The sequence below is a fragment of the Musca domestica genome, unplaced genomic scaffold (genome assembly GCF_030504385.1).
Source record: "Musca domestica strain aabys unplaced genomic scaffold, Musca_domestica.polishedcontigs.V.1.1 37, whole genome shotgun sequence".
Classification (NCBI taxonomy): Eukaryota; Metazoa; Arthropoda; class Insecta; order Diptera; family Muscidae; genus Musca; species Musca domestica.
Window position 1 is genome coordinate 1,441,848 of NW_026712321.1, and position 14,828 is coordinate 1,456,675.

Here is a 14,828-nt window from a genome sequence, read left to right on the forward strand (position 1 = left end):
AAATATATAAAATATAAAAATATATAAAAACAATTTCAAATTCAAACCATATATAACAGTCTCAATCTCTAACGGTTAACTTAGTGCCATGCTATCGATAACAACGATTTCCGTTTTGCACTGCGCATATGCAGCAAATCTATAAACACTTACCTGGGTAACATCTATTCTACTACATAAGTTGTGAAAATTCCTTCAAATTGTTTATACGCTTTCCCCTGAAACGACGAAAAGAAAAGTGAGAACAAATAATTTCTTTATTTTGCAAAACTCGCTCGCTGGTTTGTTGTCTTGTGCTGTGTGCAGTGCTGTTTGTGAAATAGAAAAGCGTAATTACTGGCCTTTAATAGGAGCCAAGGTAGTAGAATTTTAAATAAAATAGAAATATGTGAACAAAAAAATCTTTAGAAAAGAAGAAAAATTTGCTATGAATTTTCACAGTTTTGCGAAGCAATAAAAACTAAACGATTTTTCCCAATGGAAAAAACGTACGTTTGTCAAGCACAGCAGTCAACCTAACAAGTATAGGTGGCAGGCAAGCTGCATACACTTGTAGACACTTTTCTATTGTGTGTTTTTTTTTCTTCTTTTCTTTTTGTGTGTGTCTTCTTCTTCTCCTTTTAACTGTGTTGTGTTGTGTGTTGCAAAGACTTACTGGTGCCTTATCTGCCAGCCAGCAATTAAATTGAAATTGACAAACTGTGTGTGTGTGTTTTGTGGTAGGCTCTCAGAGTGTGTGTTGGTACTTGTCTTCTCTGCTGCTGCTGCGACTGCGACTGCGACTGCTGCTAAACAACAGTTAGAGCAAAAACCCCACTGTGAAATTGAACATCAGCTGCATGCAGTCAAATCGAGGGGTTGTTGTTTATGGATAATAGGGCGCGGAGGGTCAACGAAAACCAACAACAGAAGGAAAAAAAAGAAAGAAAAACGAAAGTAAAGGTAGAGGTGAAGTGTGCCAAAGAGCTGTGTCACAGTGTGTGGTGGTGGTGGTGCTGGTGACACCTTTGCCTTGTCTATATTACAATCATAATAAATCCATCAATTCAAGTGCAAATGATGGCATTTTTAATGTGATATTACATTTTGCCAATGCTACAATGTGTTCGAATTTTTGTTGCTGGCCTTTTTTTTTGTTGTTGCAAATTTCAACAAGATTTGCTCTTGTTTTTGAGTGGGTCTGCCTGCAATCCTTAAGACTAGCTGTGTTCATGCTACTTTTTCTTTCTTCTTCTGCTTTTCCCTTTTATATATTTTTTAAAAGAAAATTACTTTGTTATTACTTGAGTGACTAGTGGCCCATGATGATTTACATATTTATTAATAAGTGCCAAGAATAAAAACATGGCAAGTGTGTACATGCAATAACAACAACAACAACTAACCTTGTGTATAGTTCAATGTTGTTTGTCAAAGTGTTCTGTGTGTTTGCTATGAAATATTTATTATTTGTGTTTTTATTAGTTGACCTCTTATGTTTGACTAGAACAAAAACAAAAAAAAAAAAAAAAACAACAGCAAAGCAAAACAAAATACAGCACTTAAAGGCCTGTTTTATAAAAAACAACTGGTCTATGTGAATGTAGCAACAAAAAAAAAAAAAAAAACAAGTTAAAAAGCAGTAATTTCGGCCGGGCCGAACTTTGAGTACCCTCCACCATTTGGAACGAATTTAGAAATATTCAGAAAATAAAATCCCTTAAAAATTCTGTTAAAATCTTAAAAATACCGAATATAGCCGTTATATTGGGGTCTCTACGGCGTAAACCTACATAGGCTTTGTTTATCATAAGCCATTACCATATTCAAATTCCAAATTTGAAATAAACGGTGAATAATGTATCGTATATAAGGAGGTGCCGTTAAATTGGAGCAATTTTCTGTCACAGGCTGTAGCATCCATTACGAACTTCAAATACCACATCTCAAACAATTTCGGTGGGTATTGTACATAAAATCGTCAAAATACGGAATATAGAGAGGTGCTGATATATGGTGGCCTATACGAAGACCTGGACCTGCATACACAATTTTCTGTCACAGACCGAAGTTCCCATTACGAACTCTTAATACGTAATTTGAAACTACTCCGGTGAATAATGACGCTAAAATCATCAAAATACCGAATATTGGGAGGTACCGTTAAATAGGGGCTATATGAAGACGTGGACCTGCACAGACAATTTTCTGTCATAGGCTGTAGTATCCATTACGAACTTCAAAGGCCAAGTTTGAAACAATTCCGGTGAATAATGTCGCTAAAATCATTAAAATACCGAATAAGGGGAGGTACCGTTATATGGGGGCTATATGAAAACGTGGACCTACATGGCCCATTTACGAACTTAACCTGACTACTGGCAAAGTAAACATGTGTGCAAAATTTTAGCTTTCTATCTCAATTCGTTCGAAAGATAGCGTGATTACAACAGACAGACGGACGGACATCGCTAAATCTACACGATGTATTCATACTTAATATCAATGGAGTCTATTTGGACTCACCGATCTTCCAACAAACTTTCTCCAGAAAACTGGGAGGAGTCTCTTAAAGTTCTTTTAAAATTCAGTGACGCCGTCAAGCTGCTGTTCTATGAGACCAATTCCGACCAAATAGTGAAAAAGTCAAATCATTTTTTGCCAAGCTTTTTTAAGGCACCAATTTTCTGGGAGGTTTAATCTCTCATACGATGCGACCACAAGAGATGTGCAAGGAGCCACATACGCTGCCCGAAAGTTCATTTTTTTCACTAAAAAAAGTTGCTTTGGATTTTGGTTGGTTTGGCTACATGGCGCCCAAGATAAAAAAACTGCAACAAAGTCTAACGCCATAATTTTTATATTTTATTTTTAAATTTTATTGAATGAAAGCAAAAAATGTCGGAAATAGCATCAAATTTTAGAATAAATTTAGATTTGTTCCAATTGGTAACGTTTGGTACGAAATATGGTCTTCAAATGGCCAATGAAACCGTCACAAGCTGCCCGAACATTGCTCTGTGGTATTTTGGCCCATTCCCGGCGAAGCGCTTGCTTGAGGTGATCGACACTTTAGTATTTTTTAGTGCCAACCTTGCTTTCTAAAATACTCTGGATTCGATAGTCCAAAGGATTGGTATCCGCAGATTTTGGTGGCCATTTTGCGCTGGAAATGAAGCGAGGAAGCTCAGTTTGTAACCATTCTTGGGTGGCGCGTGCTGAGTGCTTCCTGTTGCAATGTCCAAGGTCAGCGGCCAAAATGTGTTTGCGTGCCCAAGGCCTTAATACACCCTCCAGAATATTTTTGCGATAATATTCGGCATTTATTCTAATATCGAATAATACGAGCGGAGAGCCACCATCGGCTGTTATTGCAACCCACACCATCACCATGACCGGCACTTGAGTTCTGGTGGCCAACCGAAGGTGCGCATTTTCAGCTGACCTCTTTGGCTGGACAACGAATGTTTTCTCATCGGAGAAAACCGAATTCGGCAGTTCATCACTTTCGGCCAAGAGTTAGCCCTTTTGAGTCCATTTTCTTTCTTTTGCGGTGTAAGTTCTTGCACTTTTTGGAATTTCAATAGCTTTACCCCGAGCTCATTTTTTAATATTTGGCGAATGGAATATTGCAAAATGTTCCACAAGCCATTTTTCGGCCACTGCGACGCGGGTTTCGATCAAGTCGCTTCTTTACCTTCCTCGAACCATTTCTGCTGATGTTGCTGTTTTCTTCCGTCCACTTCCTTCCAGTATCACCAGATTTATTTATTTATTTACATTTAAATGCTGGAGTGCTCGGACGATACCCACTTGTGGTTTTCCAGCCAAATATAAAGAAATCACACCATCACGCTTGAATTCCACCACGAATACCTTTTTTTCTGGAAAATTCTCACCAAAATGCTTTTGTGCGCTTGTAAACGCTGGAATAATTTTAATAGCTGTCAGGACGAGAGGCTTAGAAATGACAGCAGTCTGAAGTTGGTTGTAGTTTTTTCATCTCACCCTGTAGAGTTAAAAAAATGTCATTTCTGTTGGGAAATTAGGAATGGCGCCCAACGAAAGTTTCAAGATATAACAGCAGCGAATTTCAGTTGGGAAATTAGGATGTTAACTGGAATGGCGCCCAACGAAAGTTTTTCAAGTTATAACAACAGCGTATTATACAACTAATGTGACTATATCTACATTGATTAGGCATCAGAATTAACCCATGAGATGGCAATGTGTCATCAGAACTCAGTTTTCATATGTTAAGAACTCCTCCATTATTTATTTTTTTTTTTAACAATTTCAGCGATTTCCTCACAGCACAAGGGTTGTTCACATGCCAAGCGTAGCCTAACGCTCTGTCTATAACAAGCATGGATAGTGTGCTCTAAAGAATTTTGCAAAAAAAAACTCAAAAACGGATACGAAAATAAAGAGAACAACATGATTTCGGCAAATAATTTGGAGCCGGTATGTACCACCTCTTTTAAAGAACGTATAATTAAAAAACCCTATTTTTTTAATTTTACAAACAGCTCGCAGCGCCCAGACACTTGGAAATGAGTGGTGAACAAAAGTTAATGGCTTACAAGCGGGTTGGTCAGGCGGTGAATATGTCTGTTGATCGTTTGGTTACCATTGGAGAAATCATTGCTGAGGGTTTTCAGGACATCAAAGGTGATATGTTTGAGTGCTGTAAGGATGCTCGGGATACGGGTAAGTGGGAAAATGCTTGCAACGAGGAACAAGGAATTATTTAATTCAATTTTTTTTTCGCAGGGAAATCCATTGAACAACTTTGTATATCGGGGGATTTGATACACGACAGTGCTGGTGTGCCCAAACCCTATGTGGATCATACGGCCATTGTTTTGGCCTCACGTTCCCTGCTGACCTCCATAACACGGGTCCTCTTGCTGGTCGACATTATTGTGGTGAAACAATTGTTCAGCTTCAAATACAAGGATAGCAAATGTCCCCAGAATTTGGAATGTGTCATGAACTTTACCAAATTTGTGCAGGCCTTCTCTGCTTTCGGCACCGAAATGGTGGAAATGACCTATTTAACCGGTAGTAATGCCAATTGTGCCAAAGAAGAGCGGCGACGTTCGGAAATATTGTCGGCTCGCCAAGTGCTGGAGCACTCGGTCAAGGTTCTGATAACCTCCTCCAAGGTGTGTATGGTCCATTACAATTGTGTGATTGCACGCGAAAATCGCAATACCGTGTTCTGTCAAATTCGCCGCGGCATGGATCACATACATTTCATCATCAAGGATACCATAATCGAATCCGAATGGCATTCGACGAAACAGCAGCAGTATTCCTACTACAACAACGACGATCGTGGCACCATACATGCCACCATACAACACTTTACCTATCTGATGCAGTGTTGCCGCTACAAAACGAACAAACACGGTGGCGGAGATCCCTATCTGAATTCGAAATTCAATCACAACTCTTCGTATCGCAAGAAGGCCCTGGAGCGACGATGGGTAGCACCACATGACAATAAAACCAAAACGAAGCTATACGATGCCACGGGACTGCCCGAAGGAGAGCGCCTGCTAAACGAATGCTACGGCTTGGATGAGTACTCCTCGTCGGCGTCGGGTAGTCCCAAATACAAGACGACAATCAATCAATCCTGCGTTTGTGAGGATCTCATTGAAAAACTACTGATCTCATTCGACAGAATCCTGGAGAACATACACGATTTCACCGACTCACCCTATACCAGTCATGAGATGCGCGAGAGTATTCTGATCTATTGCGACCACTGTACCCGTGAGCTGAACAAATACCTACGCATTGTTGTCAAGCAGGGTGACCAGCCCTATGCCAAAGATCCGTATCAGGATGAGTACATAGACACGGTGTTGTCGGCCGTCAAAACACTCTCCGAACAATTGGTCGCCTCGGCAGCAGAGCAGTCGCGTGACATGTTTCATGCACTGAAAATGTCCACGGAACTGGTGAACTCTCTGAATGCCATAATTTCACAACAAAACTTGCCGCAATTCACCCAGAAAGTCAACGAGTTTCACGAACATTGTGATCACATTTTGGATGTGTGTAAACTGCTGAGGCACATTGCCGTGCAGGATGCTCTCAAAGAGCAGGCCAGCCATGTGTCCATAAATCTACGAATCTATGGACCTCAAGTAATATTAGCTGCCAAAATACTAACGAAATTTCCGCTCAGCAATGTGGCCAGTGAGAATTTTGATGCTTTTGTGGAAATGTGGACGTGGCTGGTGTCCGAAGTGAATATTGTAGCAAAGAAGATCTTGGAATCGATGGCCGTAATAAGTGAACAAGATTTAAAGTACCTGACATTTGGGAGTGTAAGTTTGGGAGTGGAGTGGAAAAGAAAGAGTTAAAAAAAGTTGGCGGGAAACTAATTTTGACAGGAGCTGAATTCAAGGCCGGCGAATCGGTTCCTTTTTTTAAGTCGAAAAGTTATGTCGGCGATCTCTGAGATTTGTTTCTGTGTCGGTCTTTAAATACCATCACAAAATGAACCTTCTCTCTCGTCTTGTAGGTGACCATGACCGCGTGAAGATCGGGAAGCACTCACTCCCAGTTTGACTTTTTCTATTTTTGTTTTTGTTATCTTCCTTCGGGTACGGAAAAGTGATTCGTAGTCGAGTGCAAGAGTCGACTTTTCGATATTTGATCAGTGATCAGCTAATAATCGATTTTTTACTTTCCAACCCAAAATCGATTAATGTTAATTTCGATTTTTTCATGGCCAATTTTGCCAACTGTTCCACAACCTGCAAAATCGACTAGTTTTCCAACTTTTTTTTCGACATCATAAAGGAAAACTCGGTTATCGTAGTAAAAAGTTTCACATTCTTGGAGTTCTGGAACAGAACTGTGGTGGAAGAGACCAGAATTTTCCAGAACTTACAAGAACATAGGGCGAGAATACATAAAAGGCTTTTTTTGACTGGCTTAAGTCATCGGCTGACTTCTTCGTAGAGGAACAAAGGAGTTTTAGGTTAACTTAGATCGATTTCAGCCCTAGGCTCCTTTTTCTTTTTCCAGCCGATGACTTAGGCTGGCTTCTTCGGAAAAGAAAAACGAGCTAGTCTAATGTGAGTTTTATGTATTCTCACCTTTACTAGTTCACAATTTGTTTCGATATCATAAAGGAGGAAAAATCGATTATCGTAGTTTAACATTTGGTGTCTTCCAGAACTGGAAGAATGTAAAAGACGATAACCGATTTTCCATTTGTGTTATCGAAAAATATTACAAAACTAATAGATTCTTGCATGTTCTGGAACAGCCCTAATGTAAAAGTGTTTACTACGATAACCGATTTTTCTTTATGATATCGAAACAAATTGCGAACTAAAACACACATTTGACTGGCTTAAGTCATCGACTAGCTTCTTCGGAAAAGAAAAAGGAGCCTAGGGCTGAAATCGATCTAAGTCAACCTAAAACTCCTTTGTTCTTGACTTCAAAAATGTAAAAGTTTTTGCAAGAATGTAAAAGTTTTCAATACGATAACCGATTTTTCCTTTATGATATCGAAAAAATACAAAACCAGTGGATTCTTGCAGGTTTTGGAACAGAACATACATCTTTTCGTGATCACCCTAAACAAATGCCTTATAGAAGCTCCTGTCAAAAAACTTCCCTGACAAACTATTTCAACAGAATTTATTTAAAATATTACTTTTTTCCTCCCGAAAACATGTAGAGCACTGCATCGGTATCGGATGTTGCCAAACCGGCGAAAAGTGTTAATTTTCCTAAGGACTTACCGGAACCCAGTAAGGAGCTAGATCTCGAGGCCGATGCAGTCAAACGCGATTTGCAACCTCGATGGAATGAAGATCTCTGCGACAATGACATAATTAAAAGAGCAAAAAATCTTTCGGCCATGGCATTTCTAATGTATCAATTTACCAAAGGTAATGGTTCGCTGAAAACCACACAAGATCTCTTCACACAAGCTGAATATTTTGCTGAAGAAGCCAATCGTCTCTATAAGATATTAAGACAATTTTCCTATCAGGTGAGAGACTCTTTTCAGCCATTGAATTATCATTTTAAGGTGTATTGTGGCTTTTTCAGGTCCCCGCAAGTCCACACAAAAAAGATCTACTCAATGTCCTAGACCGGGTACCCACATTTGTACAAACATTACAGTTTACTGTCAAAGATCATACGGTGGGTCCATCGGCTACATATGTTAAGGTGGATCATGTTATCAGGGAAACGAAAAACCTCATGTGTGTTATCAATAGTGTTGTGACAAAGTGCCTAGAATGTGCTACAAAGGTGAGTACATGAAACGATTAATTGTAATTCATGGTATTTTGATGTCATAAAATGGGAGATTTATGAAAAATTAAAAAGAAAAATAATTTCAAGTGAACTTCTTGCGAACATGATATAAGGCAGGGATGTATCAATCGATAATGTCCAGGGAGGCAATTCGTGTTTTCAATATAAAAAAACGTCTATTTATTAGCATATAGGGTAACAAATAGTGTTGTTGTACAGCAATTTAAATAACAACAACTATATGGAAATTAGTTAGCAAAAAATGTTTACTTATCAGCAAACTTGTGAACATGGTATAAACTAGGGATACATAAGTCGATAATGTCCAGAGAGGCAATTCTTGTTTCTAATAAAAAAAACTTCATAGTTAAAGAATATGAGCATGACAGAAGAATACAGGTAGATGCATCAACGCTTGGAAGCGTCGATATGTCAAAACAAAAACAATGTTTTTGTTTTTTCAAATATAAGCAGATTTTTATATATTTTCTTATACGACGTCGTTCGGATGTTATTATAATTCGCGTTTTTCAACAATTTTTAAAAATTTAAATAATTTTTCTATCAATATATTTAATTCCAAAATTGGTTTGACAGTTCATTGTCCCAGCAGCTATGTCGATGCGTCTATCTATATTCTTCTAAAATGAATATGAGGTAAAAGCAAGTTGTACAACAATTAAAAACAACAACATAAAATTTGTTGGTAGAAAGAACATGTGGAGTGAAAAATTTAATGTGAATGTAAACAAAGTCAAACAAACCATAAAAACAACAAACAAACACAAAAACAGCCATCTTGTGAAGATGACATTATGTAGGGAAATGTAAATCGATATTTTCAGGAAAAGGAAATTCTTCTTTTTATAAAAAATTAAAGTACCATAGAATAAGGTTACAGCAAATGTTGTTGTACAACAATTTGAAACAACAACAATCATTTGTTGTTGGTAGAAAGTAATAGAAATGTCATCTGAAAAATCAAATGTGAATGTAAACAAATCATAAAAAGCACTTTCACCCATGGTACAATAAGGAGGTAGAACAGTTTCGTAAAACTATAGAAATACAGCTATGCCCGCTTCCTGTCAAATTAGCATGCCACAAGTTGTTTTCATTTATTCAATATTTCTCCTCATTTTTAAAATCAGTTAAACAACGGGAAAAACGAATGTAATGTCTAAATTTTCTTTCAAAAATATGATCTAAGCAGTTCTATCTTTCAATTTCATGACAAAACTGGAGAATAACTTTAAAGCGCGCCTCGCAATTTACGCGTCTTCCAATCATTTATTTTGAATATATTCTGTTTTTTTTTTTTTCAAAATAATTGATACATACACAAAACTGGCAGAATTCGGGCACACTCAGAAAAAAAATTGCAATCAGCTGGTAATATACATATTCCTCATGGCAGAAGAATACAGGTAGATGCATCAACGCTTGGGAGCATTGATATGTCAAAAAACATTAAATGATTTTTTTTTTTCAGATATAAGTAGATTTTTATATGTTTTCTTATACGACGTCATTCGGAGGTTATTATAAATCGCGTTTTCAACATTTTTTAAAAAATTAAATAAATTTTCATTTAACATTTTCAATTCCAAAATTGGTTTGACAGATCATTGTCCCAGCAGCTGTGTCGATGCGTGTACCTATATTTTTCTACCATGATATTCCTAAACGAAGGGAGAAACGTTACCACTTACAAATAAGATACATTACATGATTTATATGTCCATAGCTAATAGCGTGGTCACACGGCATCTTCAATTTGGCAAGTTGTTTTAATTGTACCACAAAAAAAACTTGAATAATGAAAAATTAAATTTAATTTCACGTGTGAACATCCTTTAAGCTAGGGACATACAAATCGGTGTGATATTTTTTGCCAAACACCATGGTAGAAGAATACAGGTAAATGCATCAACGCTTGGGAACTTTGATATGTCAAAAAATTTTAAATGTCTTTTCAAATATAAGTAGATTTGTATATGTTTTCTTATACAACGTCATTCGGAGGTTATTATAATACGCGTTTTTCTAAAATTTTTACAAATTTAAGTAATTTTTCATTCAACAATTTTAATTCCAAAATTGGTTTGACAGTTCATTGCCCAAGCAGCTGTGTTGATGCGTCTACCTATATTCTTCTACCATGCCAAACGCCAAGGAAGTGATTATTTGCTAATTTTGAAACATTCAAATGTTTGAATGAAAAATAATTTTATTTAATTATAATATATAAAAACACATATCATAACGGCCTCTCGAGGACAACGTATAAGAAACTAGTTCAAAACCTATTTATTTTTCATTTTTTAATTATTTGATATATCTTTGTTGAAATGTGCTGATGCTCCTACCTGTTTCTTTCTTCGACCATGGTTTTTCTATGAAAACTCCGAGGTTCAAAAACAGAAATAAAAGTCAATTATAAAGGAATAAGAGATAGAATTGTGTCAGATTATTTATATAATCTTCAATGCTTCCAGTCATTGTTGCAGTTTTTGTGAAATTGCCAGCCATTTAATCCACACTTACAACATACTTTAAGCATTATCAGACGGAATGAGTTTTACATATGTAATGTTACTTTCATGGTAGAAACAAGGAGGTAAAGTCAAGCAATCATATGTTTACAATTTTTTTCAAAAATTATTAATTTGACAACATTTCATTGGCAAAATTTGTATTTATAAATCCATTGTATACACATAATTCAGAGATGGGAACCAGTTTTTATGTGGTGAAATTTGATAAGTTAAATTACAGAAAATGCAGAGATGGGTATGGTTATTTGAAACGACTTTACCTTCTTAATTTTACCGTGGTTATTTTTACTGCGCAAGTCAAAATTGCCATATTTTATATGACCCATAATTTTTGCCATCACACACTTGCATATGTTGTTTTATTTTCTTTGATTGAATTGTGATTATATTGTGTTTTATAAAATACCTAATCGAATTTTATATTTTTTACACAAAAAAAAAAAAAAAAAACAACACTCTTCATTAAATTATATTTTCCCGAAGACTCGCTGTGATCAAAAAAGTACGTATGAACTTTACTCATCTATTTCACAGCTGATATAAATGTATCACACTTCTACATATGGAAAAATTTGTTCTTAAAAACATTTCGTCTGATAGAGCCTTTATTACGCTAAGCTAAAAATTAAGTTATAAAAGAAATCATAAATAGCGAACATGGAATTGTGTAAACATGCTAGGGATATATAGATCGACATTGGAGTTTAGTTTTCTTTTGTAAATTTTTCACTCGTATTGAAAATATCCTTAAAGTAAAGGTGCCATAAAACTAGTGACCGCCGTTTATATCATATTATTAAAACATAGCCTGAAGATTAAGCATTAGTTTTAACAATTTAAAATCAATTGCCAATAGATTTTATATAAAAAAAATATCTTTTCTTTTCTAGTACAATCTGGACTTTAATAGTATTACTGGAGGTCTTACCTCCTCTATGCATGGTGATGACTTAGGTATGCCATAACATAAGCTTAAATTTATCTAGAAAATCATTTTAAATTATTCATTTGTTTTTTTGCTTTAAGCTGCCGGTGCCATGGATTCAAAGGGTACAAGCAATAGCAGTGACATAACTGGGTGACATTACGGTATGGCCCGCAGAGCCAAAGGAGATACAAGGAGAACACGAGTCTCCTTTTTACTTTTTTGATTATTATTCACTGTTAAATGCCATCAAAAGCAAAACCATCAACAGTATTTCAATGTTTATATGGTCATTATTCCAATTTTTATACATCTATTCCATCTATTCCGAGTGTATTTGCGGATTATTTTTTAGACTTTTCCCCCTTCACAACAACAACAGCAACAAAAAAGCAAGGAGATTTTGGTGTTCAATGTGTATGTTTATCTTCTTTGTCAAAGAAATATACTAACTATATATATATGAAAAAAATTTGAATGTTATTGTTGTTCATCATCATCATGATCATGTTTTGGAAATGGTTTTGTTTTTCTTGTTCGTTTTGGAATTTTGATCAGCATTTTTTATTATTATTATTATTATTATTATTATTATTATTATTATTATTAGTAAACATTTTCTCATGTGTGTAAAACATAACTAAAAGTACTAAGTATTTACGAAACTAAACCAAAAAAGGAAAGAAAGAAGAAGAAGAAGTATAAACAGTATTCGAAAACAAAACATCCACCCAGTAACACATTTTTTTCTCTTACTCAATCAAGTATATATATATCAATCTAACTATCCTATACACCACATATATACATATATATAATATACATTCATACAAAACCGGACATACATTTCTTAAAACTAAAACAATCTATATTATTACTATAATGATTATTATTATTTATATTAAAAAAAAAATAAAATTTGTGGAACGTAGAGCTTAACAAATATTACCTCAATGGTTGTTTATAATTGTAGTCCTGAGTACAACAAATAAAAAAAAACATTATATTAATAGAGTATATACATTTATTTAAGTTATAAACAAATTACCAATAGTTATACTACATGTAAAATGTATTTGCTAATGCTAATCATAATCATTAAAAATTAAAAAAAAAAACAAAGTACGTATGTAATAAAAAACAAGAGAGATATAGACAGTTATATTCCAAAAAAACAAAAACAGTACTCATTCAAAAAGCAACAAAAAAATACCCCCCCAAAAAAAGGTGCATAGCTATAAGTTAAAGCCACAAAACTACTAATAATCCCCGCCTATTAATTTCATCCGCTTTTGTCATTATTTAACAAAAAAAACCTAACCCACAAAACGGTATTATTATCTCTTAATCTTAAATTAATTATTACTCCAACTTAATTGAAATCCCATGAGAAACCAAAAGTATTGTAACAAGACAAAAAAACAAACAACTATTAAAATGAAATCCCCCCAAAGTAGTATTTTGCATGTCTTCTTAGAAAAACGAGCTAATTTTATCCTCTCTCTCTCTTTCTATTTGCATATTAACAATCTCTGTAAAAGAAACGTACATACTTAATTATATAACAAAACTGCTTTAGTAGTTTTTCTTTGAAAAAAAAAACCAATCTTTAAATTTATAAAACAACAACAACAAAAAACAAAAATATATATATTTAATTAAAAATCATTTACAAAAGTAAAGTAAGATGCAAATGCTAAGTATCTCTTTTTTTCTTTTTGGTCTTTCATTTGTAATATTAGGTTTACATTATGAACAAAAACAGATTTTAAGGGGCCTGTAATGTCATACTCATAGTAACCGTCCCAAACGCCGTACATATGTACATAACAAATCCAGTGGATTTTAATTTGGGAGTCGATTTAAGTTGACGTATACGTAAACGTTCTTTTATTCTGATGAAATATTCTTTTATTTGAGATTGCTTTTAATATCAAATATTACGTTCACATGAAGTTGTATCTAGCATTTGGTTCATGAGCGGGGAAGTTTTCACAATTTTTGGGTAACATAAATATACAGCCTTGTAAACCTGCTAAAAGAATCCGATGATGTCATGGTAGAAGAATATAGGTAGTCGCGTCGACACAGCTGCTGGGACAATGAACTGTCAAATCAATTTTGAAATTGAAAACATTAAATGAAAAAATATTTAAACTCGTTAAAATGGTTGAAAAATGCACATCAAACAACCCTAGATTGTCGTTGTATAGGAAAACATAAAAAAACCTTTAAAAAAAAAAAACATTAAAAAATTTTGACATATCAATGTTCCCAAGCGTTGATGCATCTATCTACCTGTATTCTTTTACCATGGATGATATTCTTCAAGCTATAAAATCTCAATTCGATTATTATTATCACGGCACAATGAAATAAGCCGGCTAACATTCACCTTGCTACATATTTTCCATTTTTCTCCGCCGATAGTGTATTCGGTCATATTTCGAAATGGAACAAGTATTAAGGTGGAGATACTTAAAGCGCTTACGTGACATGACATAAGCCAGCCAGATAAGCGCTTTATGTATTCCCATTTTTATTTCGATTATTATTATTATCATCACGGTATAATAAAATAAGGCGGCTAACTTTTACCTTGCTATATACTTTTCATTTTTCTCCGGCGGTAGTGTATTGGGAAGCATTTCTAAATGGAACAAGTATTAGTTCTTCCAATGTCATCTGAATTCGATTATGTTCTTCATGCTATTAAATCTTAGTTCGATTATTATTATTATTATTACGGTACAATAAAATAAGCCGGCTAACATTCACTTTGCTACATATTTACCATTTTTCTCCGCCGATAATGTATTCGGTCGTATTTCTAAATGAAAAAATGGACCTTCTTCCTATGTCATCTTAGTTCGATTATTATTATTACGGTACAATAAAATGAGCCGGCTAACATTCACTTTGCTACATATTTACCATTTTTCTCTGCCGATAATGTATTCGGTCGTATTTCTAAATGGAAAAATGGACCTTCTTCCTATGTCATCCGAATTCTGTTACTGGGTCGTTCGTATCGTATCGTATGTATGTCAAAACTGACATCT

The 14,828-nt window shown here is 34.9% G+C and overlaps 1 protein-coding gene across 3 annotated transcripts; it reads left to right on the top strand.

Moving 5' to 3' along the window:
- The first annotated feature begins 219 nt into the window (after positions 1-219).
- LOC101889839 (alpha-catulin) lies at positions 220-12,601 on the top strand. Of its 3 annotated transcripts, XM_059126228.1 has the most exons (9): positions 229-358; positions 4,280-4,443; positions 4,509-4,689; positions 4,753-6,323; positions 7,694-8,011; positions 8,071-8,277; positions 11,325-11,343; positions 11,732-11,795; positions 11,868-12,601. In XM_059126228.1, the coding sequence occupies exons 2-8, from the start codon at positions 4,417-4,419 to the stop codon at positions 11,746-11,748; spliced, it is 2,340 nt and encodes a 779-aa protein (XP_058982211.1). In that variant the 5' UTR covers positions 229-358; positions 4,280-4,416; the 3' UTR covers positions 11,749-11,795; positions 11,868-12,601. The 3 variants fall into 3 exon arrangements, with proteins under 3 accessions (XP_058982210.1, XP_058982211.1, XP_058982209.1); XM_059126227.1 differs by lacking the exon at positions 11,325-11,343 and having other exon boundaries at positions 220-238; XM_059126226.1 differs by lacking the exon at positions 11,325-11,343.
- The last annotated feature ends 2,227 nt before the right edge of the window (positions 12,602-14,828 follow it).